Raw genomic sequence first — 17,763 nt, forward strand, 5'->3', positions numbered from 1 at the left:
CTATAGGGTTTTTGTGCAAAAACCCATGAAGCGTCCACATCTCAAGCGCATTTTTGTGCAAAAAAAATTAAAGTAAATCGACAGGACAGAGGGCTTTTGCCGGGAGAGTTATTCGTCTCCCCATGAGGAACATCTCCTTTTTGCGCAAGAGTTCTTGCACAAAAAGGTGTGTGTGGATGATCAACAGGGGTTTCTTGCACAAAAAGAGCCTATCACAAAAAGCACAGGGGCTCTGATGGCTATTCACAGAATGGCCATCAGAGCTTTCTTGCACAAAAGCACATCGCTTTTTGTAATGCGTTTTTGAGGTGTAGACGTGCTTTTGCACAAGAATTTTTTGCAGACGATCTCTTTCACAAAAAGCTTCTTGAGCAAAAACCCTACAGTGTAGACGAAGCCAGAGAATTACTTCCCTGGGATTCAGTTCGGAGAGTTACACTGTAATGGGGGTGAGGGGGTGGGGAGGAGTTTACATGTCCTTAGCACAGAGAAAACCAACAAACCCCATAATAAAGAAAATAATCTGATTGTATCTGACCAAATATCCCCAATTCTACTCCTATATCTGTTGTTCCAAGATTTAGTTCTTTCCAAGGCATGGATGTTGCTTGATATTCCATGCCTTGCTCCCTAGAAATTAATGTGTCCCAGCTCTGCTCTGGTCACACAAAGACTGGAATGGGAAGGTCACTGCTTTCAATTCAAAAACTCACACCTGTTTTCATTGGCTCTCCTGGCTTTCTGCCAACTCACTTCCTGCTTCCCTAGCATTTGTGGAAACTCTCTAGGATCCATTGTCTATGATTTTAATCCTTACAGACAATTTAGTTAGCAGAATGGCTGAAATGTCCAAAAAAGGATAGAACAGCCCCATTCATCACACTTCCTCCCAAATCACAGAGGCTGAGTCTAGACTGGCAAGTTTTTCCAGAAAATCAGCCGCTTTTCCGGAAAAACTTGCCAGCTGTCTACACTGGCCGCTTGAATTTCCGGAAAAGCACTGACAATCTCATGTAAGGTTGTCAGTGCTTTTCCGGAAATACTATGCTGCTCCCATTTGGGCAAAAGTATTTTTCCGAAAGACTTTTGCGCAAAAGGGCCAGTGTAGACAGCACAGTACTGTTTTCCGCAAAAAAGCCACGATCATGAAAATGGCGATCGTGGCTTTTTTGCGGAAAACTGCTTCTAGATTGGCCACGGACGCTTTTCCGCTAAAAGTGCTTTTGCGGAAAAGCATCCTGCCAATCTAGACGCGCTTTTCCGAAAATGCAGTTAAAAGCATTTCCGGAAAATCATGCCAGTCTAGACGTAGCCAGATAGTATTGGGCAGCCTGGTCTAGGCTGAGTCCACATTGGCAGTGATTTCTTCCTGGAGATCTAAGAGAAAACATAAAGAACTAAGCAAGATCCCCTCACATTCATGGACTATGATGACTTAGAGCACAGGGACATGGTTGGTCCACAGGTGAAAATGCCATCCCCAAATATATGGGTGTAGCTTCTCCAGAGCATATACAATGGTAACATTCCTCCTCTGAGATAGACCAGTGGCTTTCCCTTTCAGAGAGCTTCTTACAGAGAAACAAGATACTGCTGACTTGGCTCTGTCTGCATCAAAAATGATCCCACACCACGCTGACACATCTATGGTGACAAAGAAAAGTTTGTCATAGTCTGGGGGTCCTTAGCACAGGATCACACATAAGGGCAGCCTTAAGCTGCTTAAAGCTTCCTGACATTCCTCAGTCCATTTAACTGTGTTTGGTTGCTTTTTCCTTGTCAGGTTTGTCAGTGCAGCAGCAATCTGACTGTAGTGTGGTATAAATTGCTTGTAATATCCTGCTAAGGCTAGGAATGATTGGACCTGTGGTGTTTTTTTGTGTTTTTTTTTAAGGGACAGGCCAATTCTGGATAGCCTCTACTTCAAGCCTATAGAGGGTTGATAGTTCCCTGACCCACCTGGTGTTCAAGGTAAGTAACCCTGTTTAGGCCTATTTGACAACTTTTTAGCCTTGGCTGTCAGCCCTGTATCCCTTATGCACTGGAAAATAACTTGGAGGTGCTCTAGGTGTTCTGCCCATGAATCAGAGAATATGTCATCATCATCATCAGATTAGGCAACTGAAAATTCTCAAAATCCAACTTGAAGATAATCTACTACAAGTTTTAGGAAGGTGGCAGGTGCATTGTGCAGCCTGAAAGTGAGAACATTAAATTCATACAGCCCTACATGTGTAATGAAAGCTGACCTTTCCTTAGTGGATTCATCCAGAAAAGGGTAGTACCCCCACCCATTCATTACATCTGCTCTTACCAGCTGGATCAGAGTCAACACAGTCAAATGAAGATCAACTTTATCAATTATGCCAATTTTATTTCTGTGCATGTGCCTCTCTAATTCATTACGCTTTGCTACCCTTCATTTAGTTTCCTCCATTCACTCTACTACCTAAGAGATGAACTCTCCTTAGATTAATTCTCCTTACATTGTGGGGATATGGTAGCCACTTGGCAGTGGAAATGGTAGAAGGAAGTTGTGTGCTCCAAGATTTTTACATATGGTATCAAGGAAAGATAGAAGGGCACAGCTGTGGATAGTGAATCTGTAACTATGAAACACTGGCCAATATTATCCCTCCTTTTTCTACAGAAGGCATGCATCAATCCATGTGCTATGGATATGGCTTTGGAGAGGTTCTGCAGCTTGCAGGAGAGAATTCTCTGAATTAAAGCCCATGCAACACCCATATGCCTAGTGCCTAACAGTATGCCTCATCATCTCCATCACTGCTTGTCATCCCTTCAACGGCTTTGGAGAAATAACAAAACCTTAAATCAGATTTTTTCCCCCCTGAAGATAATAAAAATACGTTAACATTGCCAGATGCTGTTGACTTCAGTAAGAGTAATCACTGCAAGCTGTTGAGGAGAGACAGACAATATTTTCATTAGCAGAAACTGATTAAATGATTAAGAGAATAGTCCCAAACTGCTGAACAACCATGTTTAATAAATAACACAGACCTTGGGATATGGGAGTCTAATGGTCTTTGGATACTGCAGGGTGTCTTCTGCATAAAAGGAATACTCCATAACAGGAACTTCTGTGTCATTAAACTCTGCATATGCTAGAAAACTGGCATTTGGAGACCACCACAGAGCAGAGTGGGTGCCAAACATTTCCTCTGAAAGAGATGCAAAGGCGTTCTTTTGAAGTAATAGCTGCTAAATTGGCTTCTGCAACGGAATTATTGTTCTAATTTGTATTGCGCAGATTTATGCTGAAGTTCAGCTACCAAAGTACAGACTATTTGCCTGTGTTCTAGAATGACGCAGTAAAAGAATGCTTACAACAGATAGACTTTTATAGTTATACTTCCTGATTTTGGCTGCAGTAATGAAAAAAAATCTGTACTGGGTGTTAGTCCTGTAATTGTTCATACACTCCAATTAAAAATAAAATTCATTTTCAGTAACATAAAGCCATGACAACTTTATGATTAATAAAGTCCCCAAATAAGCTTTCAAACTTATAACTAAGTTATCTGGAAGTAAAGCAGATCTACTTCCAAATACGAGGGTATGTGTACACTACAGAGGGTTTTTTTTTGGAAAAACAACCATTTTTCTGAAAAAACTTGAATTACGTCCACACTGCAATCACACCGCATTAATGAAATTTCCATCTTTTAAAAAGTAGGGTTTTCATTTATAATAATACCAAGGTTTTTTATAGAATTTCCGTCCATAACTGTCAAAGTGCTTTGCCTCCATTCTGCATACAGAGAAACTGAAGCATAGAGCTAGGAAGTGACTTGACCAAGGTCACCCAGCAGAATAAAAGTGGCAGAGCTCATTTGCAAAACGAGTATCACACCCACTTTCCTTTTTAAAGCATTTTGATTTCTGTGGCTATAATTCTAGGTGGTGATACCATTTAAGATGCTCTCTTGTCTCCGTGTATTTACTTTTACATATTTTAATCAGACTAACAAATAAGGTTCTGTATTTTCTTGTAAGATAAAATATGCATGTAATTACCTTCATATACCCAGTCGGCTATTCCATTAAAAATTTTATTTTCTTCTCCGTTTGTGGTGATCGGCACACTTGCCGCACCTGGTGATTCTTTTATGTAAACATTATTATTCCAAACGTACGCCTGTAAAAAACCTCAACAACTTAATTATCACAATAGTCACTGTTAAAATGCAATTCTAGAACAAATCACATAGTCCCCTCCCACGGTCATATTTGTCACTCTTTTAGAAGGCAGGCACTGTCTTCGACAGCTATGTTACATTAAACCCGATGCAGGCAATTAACAAATAAAAACATTATTTATTAGTATTAAAGTAATTTGTAACAGAAAACATTGAGGTAGTGAGTGATCTGGCCTGTGGTCATAAATAGAGAGCTAAAGAAAAAAATCATCAGGTGTTGTTAAAATAAAGAGATATCTGTAGCACTTTCCATTTGTTGATCTAAAAGTGCTTTACAAAGGAAGTTGGTATAGCAGGCCACACCAGGAGTAGAATGCAGGTCTCCAAAATTGCAGTTCAGTATTGTATTCAGCTACACTGCCTCCCCTGTATTGATGTGTATTGTGTCTTTAAAGCGCTATTAATATTTTCTTTAGATACAGATTTCTTTCTTTCTTTAGTAACTGTGTTTTATTTTGCTTGTCTCACAATGAAAGCTGTAAGCTCTTTCATAAAATATTTGCAAGGGTTTTAAGCTGTCACAGGCATCAACATCCCTTCTAGCTAAGGGATGCTTGACTACCTCCTCCACCCCAAGCCCCACCCTGACTCTTCCCACCCCACTCCCTCCCTCAAGTCCCCATTTCTCCGCCTCTTTGTCTTCTCCCCATCCCGTCTCCCAAACGCATCTCATCCCTGCTCCATCCCCTCCCTCCCAGAACATCTTGCATGCTGCAAAACAGCTATTTGTGGTGAGGGAGGGGCAGGAGTTGATCAGTAGTTGATCAGTAGGGCCATCAGTGGGCAAGAGACACTACAGTGAGTTGGGAAGAGGGGAAAGCTTGGCTGCTGGTGGATGTTGACTATTCACTAATTTATCTCAATTAATGCTTAAAGAGTTAAATGATATAATTTTAAACATTTAAATGGTTAACTTTTAAAATCAATATTTATATTCCTCACTCTCTAACATCAAAGAGAAAACTCACATGGGTAGTGACCCTGTCCCTTTGTTTTTTGTGGGAAGAAGCTATAAGTATGGACACGGAAAAATTCTTTGCCTCTGGACTGTTTGGAGCCGAACAGAGCAGGAAAACTGAAAAGGAAGACAGAGATCCACAGAGCAACAGAGCTACTATGGATAACCCCGAGAGCCTTTGGGAAATCTAACCTAACACTGGAATTATAGCAACTCACCTGAATACATAGTTTGCCTGCTTATCCTCTCAATAACTCTCATTTCTTTATCCTAGCTTATAAACATTTAGTTCGTGTATAACAGTGTCGTCCTTGCTGTGAGATCTAGGATATAAACTGACTTGTGTGAATGACTGGGGACTGGGTATAATCTATGTTGTCATGTATGGTATAAGTAAAAATCCATCATATAGTCTAGTTTGGCTAGGTGACAAAAAAGACTAGAGTGTCCATGAGAACAGTCTTGACACCATTATCAAACTATTGTAATGCTTCAGGAGTTCACATTTGTTACTGAGCTGTTGAAATTTAATTATACAGCATACCAAAAGTTTGGGGTGTCTGCCCTGCTTTTGACAATCTGTCCTGTAATAGGCACTCCTGGTCATAAGCAACTCCAAACAATGTGACAATGGCATTGGAAATGCACTGCAGACATTTCAATACAGTTATATTTACTGACCAGTTTGTGACCAACAGGTGACCAGGATATGTACTGGGTATCATTAGGCAGTAGATTCTCAGTTACTAAGGATCTAGGGAAAAACAAAACAAAAAGTATATAAGACAGATAAATCAGTGAAGTGTCATTTTATTGCAAAGTGGCTTTATTGTATATGCATTGCCCGTAATAGCTACTGACCTGCTTTGTATATCATAGATGTGGTATGAAGCTGTGTATGAATGCCTCCAGAGCTGCAAGAGAACCAATTTTATTTTGAGGATCTCTCTCACTATGATTGATTTTAGGAGCCCTGTGAATGTGTTATAAGTTCCTGGCAATAATATTGGACACCTCCTCAGACTCTCATTGGAAGAGGTGAACACAACCACCAGGCATTGACAACTACCAATGGGTTAGACCAGTGGCCTCCAAACTTTTTAAGCTCAAAATCACTTTTTGAATGTAAGTGTAATGTAAGATCTACCTCAAATATAAATGCCCTTGCCCCGCCTCCTTCGTTCCCCTTCTCCAAGGCCCTGCCCCTGCTCACTCCATCCTCCCTTCCTCCCTCCCCCATTCTCCCTCCCTTTCACCAAGCAGGGGCAATAGGTTGGGACACAGGCTCCGGTCTTGGGCTAAGGGGTTTGGAGCATGAGGGGGCTTTGAACTGAGCCTGCGGCATGGAGTTGGGTTGTAGGAGAGGGTTCAGGGTACAGGCACTATTTCGAGACATCCCTTATTCCTCGTGGAATGAGGTTTATGGGGATGCCAAAATAGAATGTCTGTTATTTCGAACATACTTGCAGTGTAGACATACCCTTAGATAATGAATCTCTGTGATCTATTTGAAGTGATTAAATTCTACAGTGACAGGCATTATAAATATGATGATTAAACTGATGGAGAGATGATCAGATTATCAGACTTAACCAACAGAGCTATAATCAAATGAACACTGACAAAATATTATTAAAACATACTAATTAGAGATGGGTCCTTAACAAAAACCCTGTATCCAAAGACCACTGGGGTTTGGAGTGAGGAGAGGTGGTTTGCCACCTTAATTTTGGCATTTTCTAACTTCTGAGAGCTTGATTATGAAATCTTAATAATGTTCTTTTAACAGCTTCATTGTGGGTAATATGCTTTTTTTTTTAACTGAAGCAACAGAAATTCCGTTATGTGGCATCACACTGACATCCCTATGGGCCATGAGCAGAGTGGTAACCTTTAGATAACCACACAGAGCTCTGCCACTAAAGCTAACAGAGTAACTGATAGTAGTAGTATGTTGTCATCCTTAACATGATCTAGCATGAGATGAGAATGAGACACTTTCCCAGTGTGTTTCACAATATTTGCTCACAACAGAGGAATGGTGACACTTAGAAAGTTTGGGTTCCATTCCAGGCTCTGGAGACATGTGTGCTCTAGTGGATACAGACTAAATTTGACCAGCTTCTGTCTCCTCTTATCCAACCTGTTCCCACTCTCACTCTTCTTCACTTCTGGCTCCCAGTCCCTAACTCCACTGCTCAGGCTGTACATTTTAGTTCCAGTCATCAGACCTAGTTAGCTTTGGCCTCCCTATCTGGACTCACTGTTTGAGTGCCAGTCTCCTCCACACTAAGACACAGTTTCTTATCCAGCCTACCCCCCACTTCCCCACCTCCATGTGACAAGACTCCTTGTTCCACTATGCTCCTTTCCCTCCTCCCTGGTCCAGCTCTTCTCCCCCCGCCCTGCATTCAAGTCAAGCAGCTTCCTCTTCCATGCTGCTTTGGGATCATCAATGGGGTTCACTGAAAGCATGGACAGACAGGTTCCCTTGATCTGATTTCTACAGCCTGGCCTCAGCCCTGCCTGGAGCAACCATTAAATTAAAAGTCCAGCTTTACCTCTGGTATCCTGGGCTGGAGGTGGCATGTTCTGTTGTTCTGTGGGGATTGTGCATGTGTAGTCTGATCAGCACTAAGAGCTCTGAGAGGCTCAAGCATTCTCCATGAAAGGATGGAATCTTCAGAGATTCTAGCCACTAAAACCTAAGTGGTTTCTCAAGTGTGTGCAACCTGCAATTTTTCAAAGGCCCTATAACTTGGCCAAATTTGGATGCAATTTCACAGCAAGAGACAAAGGTACATCCCTGACACAAAGGCACCACATGCCAAATACCAAATCTGTGTTTAAAAGCTCAGAAGCAATAGTATTTCTCAGAGAAAAGGTCACCAGAATATTTTTAACATGGACAAAACAATATATTTCTCTGATTGTATTTTGAGAAATGGGTGCATTTAGCTGAAATTGTTCAGACTTTAAACTGAAGCAGACAATTGGCATAAAAAATCAGCTAAAACTGTAAAGTTTGGCAAAGTTATCAGCAACTGAAAGTTAAGTCTTATAGTGGGAAGTATTGGACAACTTTAAAAGGTAGTGCTGCCAGCCAGCCCTGCCTATCAGACCTGTCTGCACCAACCAAAAGATTAAAATGAATCCAAATTTTGGTAAATGAGAGTTCTCATTCTCCCCTTTTTCTGTCTTTCTATAAAACATAAGAGGCATACAAAAGAAGAAGAAAAAGAAATGCACTAATACCTTTACATAGTTGTATTGAAAAAGAGCAAATTTTTGGTCAGGAGATAAGATAGCTGTGGTTGCTCCATACGTGGCCTATCAACAAAAGGATGGAGAAAAAAAACACACATGCACTGATTACATAGGTAAAAACAAGGAGCAATGCTTTCCCCAAAGTCTGAGATGTACTCTATGTGAGCAAACATACTAATGTGGTATTTTTCAGAACTTCTGAGAGTGTTTGATCATCAGCATTTATGAGCACGATGTCATTGTCAGCAGTTTTGTGCAGGTATTCATTTCCTAATGGGACAAGAAAAATGTCACTGAGTAACAAAAAAATGAAAATGTTTCTAAACATTTACTATTTTCCATCTAATATCACAGAGTAGGAGGTCTATATAAAACAAAGCAATTCAAATTCTGGACCTTTATATAGTGGGAAGAGGGACAAGCTGCAGGAGCCAATAGGAATTACAGTCCCCATTTTTAGAGGAGCACAAGTTCCTCTAAAATGTCAACTCCTACCTTAGTCCTCTAGGGAACCGAGCATAGAAAAAGGGAAAGGAGCCTTGCTCTATTTCTTTCTGCTCCCCAAACTGACCCAAGAAGTAGGATGGATGCACAGGGAGGAGTGTGTCGTCTCCTATAGAAGGGTATAGCAGCAGATCTCCTCTTCTAGCATCCAGGGGGAGATCTGCCTCCCCATCATCAGCAACACAGGGATGAGCCTGAAGGGTACAATTAAGTCCTCTGTTTTCCATTATTTTAATTCTGTTTTGGGTCTTACTGATGTCATTCTACAACAATAACCTAAAAAACATTCACACTTCACCACCACATATCAGCTACCTCTGAGCATTTAAGTAAGTACAGCCTGCCCCGAACATGAACATCACATAACAGAGGTAAAGACAGGACTATGCAGCACTTTAAAGACTAACAAAATGGTTAATTAGGTGATGAGCTTTCGTGGGCCAGACCCACTTCCTCAGATCAAATTGTGGAAGAAAATTGGCATGACCATATATACCTTTTGGTCATGCCAATTTTCTTCCACAATTTGATCTGAGGAAGTGGGTCCGGCCCACGAAAGCTCATCACCTAATAAGCCATCTTGTTAGTCTTTAAAGTGCTGCATAGTCCTGTCTTTTGTTTCAGCAAGACCAGACTAACACAGCTACATCTCTATTACTATATCAGAGGTAGGCAGAGATAACATTCTATCAGGACAGACTGATTTACCTGAAATCCATTGTAAATTATATGTTTTGTATTTAATTTCACCATTTAAATAATCCTCTAAGGTAAATGTTCTACGTGAGTCAGATTTGGCACCTGCATCTGGAAGAAAGGAAAGAAAGATGTGGATAATGTTGTGACTTACTCAGCCAAACCTAAAAATTGGTGTGTCTTTGTGGCAGATATACTAACACTTTAACTATCCTTGTGTAAAATCCTAGTGGAGATAAGGTACTGTAGCTTTACTGTGAAGAAAGTCATCAACAGGGGCTAACATGCTGACCTTGCCAAGCCACCCTATGGCAAAGGCCCCCAGTGCCTGGTCTCCAAAAGGATTTTACAGTGAAATAACAATGTGCAATAGTGATGTCCCTGTAAAAACACCCACTTCTGTTACAGAGAAAATATAACTTGAATTCTCTACACTCCCTAGCTTATAAAAAGTGAAGCCACTTATTAAAAAGCGAAAGAACCAATCTTAGTTCTCCTCCCTTTTGTGCCTACTCTTGGAATTCATTATTAACTGTTTGCTTTAGACACCTGTTATGGGCTTGATCCTGCACAGCACAGGTGCACAAGGTAAAGAGTGATGGGCAGATCAGGAAACAAGATAAGGCTAAAATCTCGGTTAATCAGGCAACCAGTTGAAAAATAGGTTCACCTAACATTTAACGGGTTAACTGACTAAGCAGGAACCAGGCTGTGGACCACTTCAGCCCCCAAGGCTCCTGCCCGCAGCCCCTTTCATATCCCTGCTCAGTACCCCATTTGTATGCTGAGTATCACACTCAAACCCATGTCTCCTGAGACTCACCCCCACTTAGGCCACTATTTGTATTCCTCATTCTTTTGAGCTCACACAAGGCTTGAGACCTATTACCACTTAGGGCAGGGCTATTCTAGACCTGGAATATCAGGTTAAGGTAGGTAAGGGTATGTCTACACTGCCACTCTAGTTCGAACTAGGGTGGTAGTGTAGACATACCCTAACTCTAGCTACATACAGTTTGTAGCTGGAGTCAGTCTGCCTTAACCCAAGCTTGGTGCTGTCTTTACAGAGGGAGGGCGATGAGAGCAAATGCTCCTGTTGGCTTCCTTTACTCCTTGCAACTGTGAGCAGTATAGGCACCGGCCAGAGATGCCCTCAGTGTTTGATTTATGGGGCTTAACTAGACCCACTAAATCAAACACCATAAGATCAACCTCCGGTGCAGCAAGTGAAGATGTGCCCATATTGCAGAGCTGAGGAAAGTATGCCCGTGGGCCAGATCTGGCCTGAGGACACAGCAGGGAGCCCTGGGCAGGATCCCCCCGCAAAGCAGCTGCCGGGCTGTTTCTCTTTCATCACTGTGAGCTTAGAGGGAAAGGGGAGAAAGCTTCATGTGCTGCCCTTGCTCCCAGCAAAATCCCATGGGTTAGTTTCTGGCCAAAGGGAGCTGTCTGTTTGAAAGACAGGCAGCACATGAAGTGCCAGGCAGCACATGCAGCACCATCTGCATGTGTGAATAACTATTAGATGGAGGGGAGGGAAGGCTGGGACAACAGAGGTAACCCCTCCCCTCCGGCTAGTAGTTATTCACACACACAGATACTCCTTGCAGCCTACGCAAGGGTGGGGCAAACAGGGAGGCTGACTCAGGCAGGGAGTCACTCAGATAAGTCTCCCAGTCAGAGCCTTCTTCTGGCACTCCAGCCCCTTCCTGCCCCCCCAACTCTCTGTCTCCCGTCTCCTGCCTCCCTCCCCCACATAACCCAAACCCTCTGCCCCCCTCCCAGAACCTGCACCCCAATCTTCTGCCCCAGGTCACAACCCACTCCTGCCCTAGGTCACAACCCAAACCCCAGCATCTCAGTCCAGTGCCCCAGGTCACACCTGCCTCCTTCACCCAAACTCCTTCCCAAACCCCACACTCCTTCCTGCACCCTAATCCTTTACCCCAAGCTCCCTTCTGTACCCAACCTATGCAATCACACACCCCCAGTCCAAATTGAGAGGGCCATATAGTCAAACCCTAAGTTTGGAATTCAAATCCAGTCCTCCTGAATAGTGGTGAACAACTCTGTCTCAGGGTATGTCTACACTACCACCCTAGTTTGAACTAGGTTGGTTAATGTAGGCTACCTGAGTTGCATTTGAATTTCCCCTCGTGGAACGAGGTGTACCAGTAGTTCGGAATAGGAAGCCTAATCCGAACTACCTAGTTCGTGCCGCGTGTAGCCGCGGGCATGGAGTCTGAACTAGCGGACATTTAAAAATGGCGGCACCTGGCAATATGCAAATGAAGCCCGGGAAATTCAAATCCCAGGCTTCATTTGCAACTCCGGTTGCCTACATTAACCACCCTAGTTCGAACTAGGGTGGTAGTATAGACATACCCTCAGAGTCACTGAGCTGGTCCCAGAGGTACTTTAGCTCCTGTATATCTTAACATCTGGACTAAAGTATAGACCATAACAGATTATGATACTGAATTAAGAGTCATCCACCCAGTTCAAGAACCACGCCCCCCCGGTGGGATGGTCATTCACCACCCAACTACATTGTAATCTTTCCATTAGTTTAACGGGACTAGGATCACGGGATCTAGCCCTCACCACTGAGCCTTCATGAGTGGATGCAGAGTTGTCTGACTTGGAAAATTACTTTAATGTAAATTGTTTCTGTATGCAATATAAAACCACACATTATAATGGTAAATGCTATTAAAGTTCATAATTATATGTAGAATGTATCATTTACTTTTGGCTAAATCATTAACAAACACAACTCTCATAAATGGTTCACATGAAACACAGCAGTTCTGCAGTGGAGTTTATTGCTCCTGGTTCTGAAAAACGTAATTAAGTCATAAACACTTACTGAGCAGGTTACTGATTAATATTTATGCTCTTCAATGAAGGCAGGATGTATACAGCTTATACAAGGATACTGTGGTGTGAACAAAGTGCCCTAACAACTGCAACCACTGCAGAAATAGGCTGCAATATTAAAACTGAATAGCAGAGTAAATTTTTTTGTCATTGACTTTGATTGGGCAAGGATTTCACCTTTCATGTAAAGTACTTTTCTTTCCTTTAAAACCTGTATTTTCTATAGGTTTCAGAGCCCCTGCCACCCTGTGCTGCTGCCTCTGATACAGCCTGCCACACTGCACTGCTGCTCTGCAGCAGCAACCCCTGTCTGTGATGGGTCCAAGCTCCCCTCGGACAAAGGCCAGAGCAGCCTCTATCTGTGGGGAGCTCAGACCCCCACAGACAGGGATTGCTGCCACAGAGCAGCCTCTATCCATGGGGAGCCCAGGCTTGCTGCAGACAGGGGCTGCACTGTGGGATGCCACAGCAGCCGCTTCAGAAGCGGTAGTGAGGTGGAGGAGGCAGGTCTGCAGAGTTGGCATGCATGGAGGATGAGGGGGAGCAGGTGGGAGGAGGGGGGCAGGTAGGTCTGCAGAGCTGGCATGCACAGAGAGTCACTTAAAAGCTGGCTTTCCATGTGTATCGGCTCCCACCTGCACTCCTCACCCTGCGTGCTGCTGTACCAGCAGGTTTAAAGTTTACTCCCACAGGCACCAGCTCCAGCTACTTCCCCACTTGCTACAAGGGTGGAGGGAAACGATTGTAGCCTAGGTTTATCAGTTAATCATGTAGTCACCTACATGCTGACATCCCCATTTCAGAGTACCAGCCACTAACTAATTTTTGCAAACTCTTGAAGGTGACTGAAAAGAAAAAAAAACCACTAATTGGTTTGTGCCTTTCCTTGCTTCTTATTGCTTTATGAAGGGGGCCTAAAACTTTGGAAGTCATGTCTATCTCACCTGCTTTTCCTGGAAGCAGGGTTGCCAGATGGTTTCAACAACAATACCGGATATACTTGACATTACATCACAATCTACATTACATTTATATTTTCTCATTTATAATTTCTCAATTTGTTTCCCAAACAGAAAGCTCAAATACTGGACTGTCTGGTTCAAAACTGGACACCTGGCAATCCCTAGCTAGAAGGCTCTAAGGATGACTGGAGACTTATGGGGTGAAACCACATAATCTGAGAAGGAAGTGATTTTTATTTAAAAAAAAAAAAGCTTATTATTAATATCAGTTTAAATAAAAAAAATTAACACTTGGGAAAAACTCTTAACTGAGAGCTAATTAAAATCCCACCATTAATTCTAAGACCTTCTCATCCAGGTCAGGCAGAGAAGGCTAGATTTGCCATTTCAGATATTTTTAAGAGACAAATACCTCTCTGGCCCTTCTTTACATAAAATAAAGAAGCAAAAAAAACACACACACACCTTTTTTTTTTTTAAATCTACATAGGTCATTTTTAAATACATGCAAGAAGGTAGAATATGGAAGATGAGTGTAAGAGATTTAATGATTTTGTAATCAAGTTTAATCTACTTGAATATTTCAAACAATAAGCATATGCATTATTATAAGCAAAGCGAAATTAATAGATTGTAACAAATAATTTACTCGATGAATTTAGTTTAGGATTTTCAATTATACTAAAGAGAACCTTGTTACACAAGAGTAAAGATCAGATTATCACAACAGTCCCTTTGCCACTGAAATTTATCCATTAAGTATTCAACTCCCACTGAAGTTCAGTTCTTTGAAAAATCCTACTCCTAGTCTCTCTCACTTTATGGAGAGTCCATGAACAGAACATGGTTCCTTAGATTAAATTATTCCCAATTAACAGAATAATACTTTTGAAAATGATATTATTTTACAGATCGGTTGGGAACAGCTATCTGAATGTAATATTCAGGCTTTGTTAGTTCTAAACGGTCACATGCTATTCTTTCTCTTACCTGACTTCTGGAACATAATCCTTAAAACAGTGAGGTTTGAGGTAGCACCTAGTTTAACTTCTCTTGGAAAGGGGAGCAATTTAAGGGCAGATAACAGATAAACAGGTTGAAAGATTTTTCAGAAACTTTACATTATCCTTTCTGTGACACAGGTCTTGGCTGAAGCATTATGGCTAAAAATAGTAAAAATAACAATGCCTATTTTAAGATTTATTGGTTAGACAGAATTTATATTTAATATTTATCTCTACCCATTCAGCAAAGTAACTGCATGTGTACTCTAAAATGAAAATAAAGTGAGTAATAAGATCTTTTTTCTGTCTTATTTGATTGCTTCTATTCTGGGCCTCTGACAAATGGTGTAGAAAATTCCCTCCCTTCTCTGTCAAACAATGGCCCATGAAAAACATACTAACAGCTTTTACTGATCATTAATGTAAAATACCAGAAAGAAATGGAATAATCTGTATCAGACACATTTAGGTGCCAGACAGTCCTAAGAGGAAAGTCTTAACATTAATACCATCACAGCCCTACCATGGCATATTTTCCATATATGAATAGTCAAGTAGCTCTCCTAAAATCTTCCTTTCACAAGTGTCCATGAGTTCATTAAATGCTCACGGATAGTGAATGCAAAAATGGAGCAAACATGGCTAAAGTCAATTCATTCTTGACTTTAAAACATATATAAAAAAAGAGAATATCAATTCAACATTACCTATGACATAAACTGGAAGTGCGTGTGCATACATATGTATGGAAAATATACACCATAAACCAACTTTATGAATGTTCTAGCAAAAAGACTTATTTACTTTTTAAAATAACTCACTGGAAAGATATGTTTAATCATCTATAGAAATGTAGCTATTCCATTGACCTTTAGGACTTCAGCATCTGAGTGTATGACAAAAAAGCAGAATTCCAAGAAACCTAGTTTAATGATGGGTAGATTACAAAACATTGGGATTTGACTCAATTATGACCCTCTAGAAATTGGTCTGGAAATTTCAAAATAGCAACCTTTTCTATGTTATTTCTACTCTTGAGGGAAGTGTGTGTTGTGTTTGGGGCTTTCTGGCTGTGTGCTGAGCTTGTTTGTGAGTGAAGGTTGGTGTGTGGTGGGGGGGGGGGGGGTTTCACTTCCCCTTTCCCCTCCCCCTCCTCTTCATGGAGTGTGCTGTGACTAGCAGGTGGAAACTGTTGGCTTCTAATTGAAGTTTGAATTCTAGAAGCCTCTGCTGATTGGCTGAGCCTTGGTAGGGGGAGGGACTTTCAGGCAGCCCAGGGCTTTATAAAGCAGTGAGCAAGTGACCAAGGAGCTTGCGAACAGGTGAGTTCTAACAGGGAGTTGGGCAGGGGGCGAGGTTCTCTTGCTTTCTTTTTAAATCCTTTCTCCAGGACATCAGGGATGGATGGTGATAGGTCTGCTGTTGTTACCTGCACAGCATGTGCCATGTTTGTCTTCCTCCCGGAAGAAAGAACAGATTTCATCTGCATGAAGTGCATGCTGGTCACTACTTTGGAAGAAAAAATTAGAGGACTAGAGGCCCAGGAGTCGACCCTACGCTCGATCAGAGAAGATGAAGACTTCCTCGATAGAAGGCAGCATTTAATCTTGCAAGCACGGCAGGTGGAAGAGCTGGAGAGGGCAGTACGGCACCAGGAAGAGAACTGGCAGAATGTAACTTCTAGAAGGGGAAAAAGGTCAGTACAGGAATCCCGCAATGCTACAGAAGTAAGTAATCGCTTTCAGGCTCTCTCCACAGACTCTGCAGTGGTAAATGCTTTGGAAGGGATCTCACAAGGAAGAAACTGCAAGGGAACACCATCTACTGGAAGGCATGGGATGCGTAGTCCTAGGGATGGGTATTCCACGACCACCCCTCCCCCCAAAAGAAGACTACGGGTGGTGGTGGTCGGGGACTCCCTCCTAAGACAGACTGAGCCATCCATCTGCCATCCGGATCTGGAATCTTGAGAGGTGTGCTGCTTACTATGAGCTCGAATTCAGGATGTGACTGAGAGGCTTACCAAACTGATGAAACCTCTGGATCGCTACCCCTTCCTGCTTCTTCATGTGGGAACTAACGATATGGCCAAGAATGACCTTGAGCGGGTTACTGCGGATTATGTAGTGTTGGGAAGAAGGATCCAAGAATTCGGAGCGCAAGGGGTGTTCTCGTCTATTCTCCCTGTTGAAGGGAAAGGACTGGGCAGGGATCTTCGAATTGAGGAAGTAAATGCGTGGTTGCGCAGGTGGTGTCGCAGAGAGGGCTTTCGTTTCCTCGACCATGGAACTCTGTTCCAGGCATAAGGATTGTTAGGAAGAGATGGGATCCACCTAACCAAGAGAGGAAGGAGCATCTTCGCGGGCACGCTTGCAAACCTAGTGAGGAGGACTTTAAACTAGGTTTGTTGGGGACGGAGACCAAAAGCCTGAGGGGAGTGGGAAAGTTGGATACCGGGAAGAAATGCAAAGACAAATGAGAAAGAAAGGAGGAACCCTGGTTCGAATGGAGAAGATATGGCGATCAACTGGTTATCTGAAATGAACTGGAGGCCCTGGCCCAGTCCAAGAAATATGATTTAATTGGGATGACAGAGACTTGGTGGGATGACTCACATGACTGGAGCACTGTCATGGAAGGGTATAGACTGTTCAGGAAGAACAGACAGGGGAGAAAAGGAGAAGGAGTTGCACTAAACGTAAGAGAGCACTATGATTGCTCTGAATTCCAGTATATAGAGGGAGAAAAACCTGTTGAAAGTCTGTGGATTAAGTTTAGAAGTGCAAACAACAGCAGTGATGTTGTGGTTGGTGTCTACTACAGGCTACCGAATCAGGTGGATGCGGTAGATGAGGCTTTCTTCAGACAACTGAGAGAAGCTTACAGATTGCAGGCCCTGGTTCTCGTGGGGACTTTAATCACCCTGACATCTGTTGGGAAACCAACACAGCAGTACACGGGCAATCCAGGAAGTTTTTGGAGAATATTGGGGATAACTTCTTGGTACAAGTGCTGAAGGATCTGACCAGGGGCCATGCGCAGCTTGACCTTTTGCTCACAAACAGGGATGAACTAATAGGGAAGTAGAGGTGGGTGACAACCTGGGAAGCAGTGATCATGAGATGGTAGATTTCAGGATCCTGACCAAAGTAAGAAAGTAGTAGTAAAATACACACCTTGGACTTCAGAAGAGTAGTAAAATACACACCTTGGACTTCAGAAAAACAGATTTTGACTCCCTCAGAGATCTGATGGGTAGAATCTCCTGG

The 17,763-nt window shown here is 42.4% G+C and overlaps 1 protein-coding gene across 1 annotated transcript in view; it reads right to left on the bottom strand.

Moving 5' to 3' along the window:
* DPP4 (dipeptidyl peptidase 4) overlaps window positions 1-17,763 on the bottom strand; it is a 76,664-nt gene that overhangs the window by 46,726 nt on the left and 12,175 nt on the right. The window contains exons 3-9 of the mRNA XM_006114841.4: window positions 9,661-9,759; window positions 8,624-8,718; window positions 8,437-8,511; window positions 6,043-6,095; window positions 5,863-5,935; window positions 4,042-4,162; window positions 3,025-3,185 (exon numbers count right to left, since the gene is read on the bottom strand). Of these exons, the coding sequence (XP_006114903.2) occupies window positions 3,025-3,185; window positions 4,042-4,162; window positions 5,863-5,935; window positions 6,043-6,095; window positions 8,437-8,511; window positions 8,624-8,718; window positions 9,661-9,759 (677 nt within the window). The remainder of the gene's footprint in view (window positions 1-3,024; window positions 3,186-4,041; window positions 4,163-5,862; window positions 5,936-6,042; window positions 6,096-8,436; window positions 8,512-8,623; window positions 8,719-9,660; window positions 9,760-17,763) is intronic.

This window comes from Pelodiscus sinensis, chromosome 7 (assembly GCF_049634645.1).
Source record: "Pelodiscus sinensis isolate JC-2024 chromosome 7, ASM4963464v1, whole genome shotgun sequence".
Taxonomy (NCBI): Eukaryota; Metazoa; Chordata; order Testudines; family Trionychidae; genus Pelodiscus; species Pelodiscus sinensis.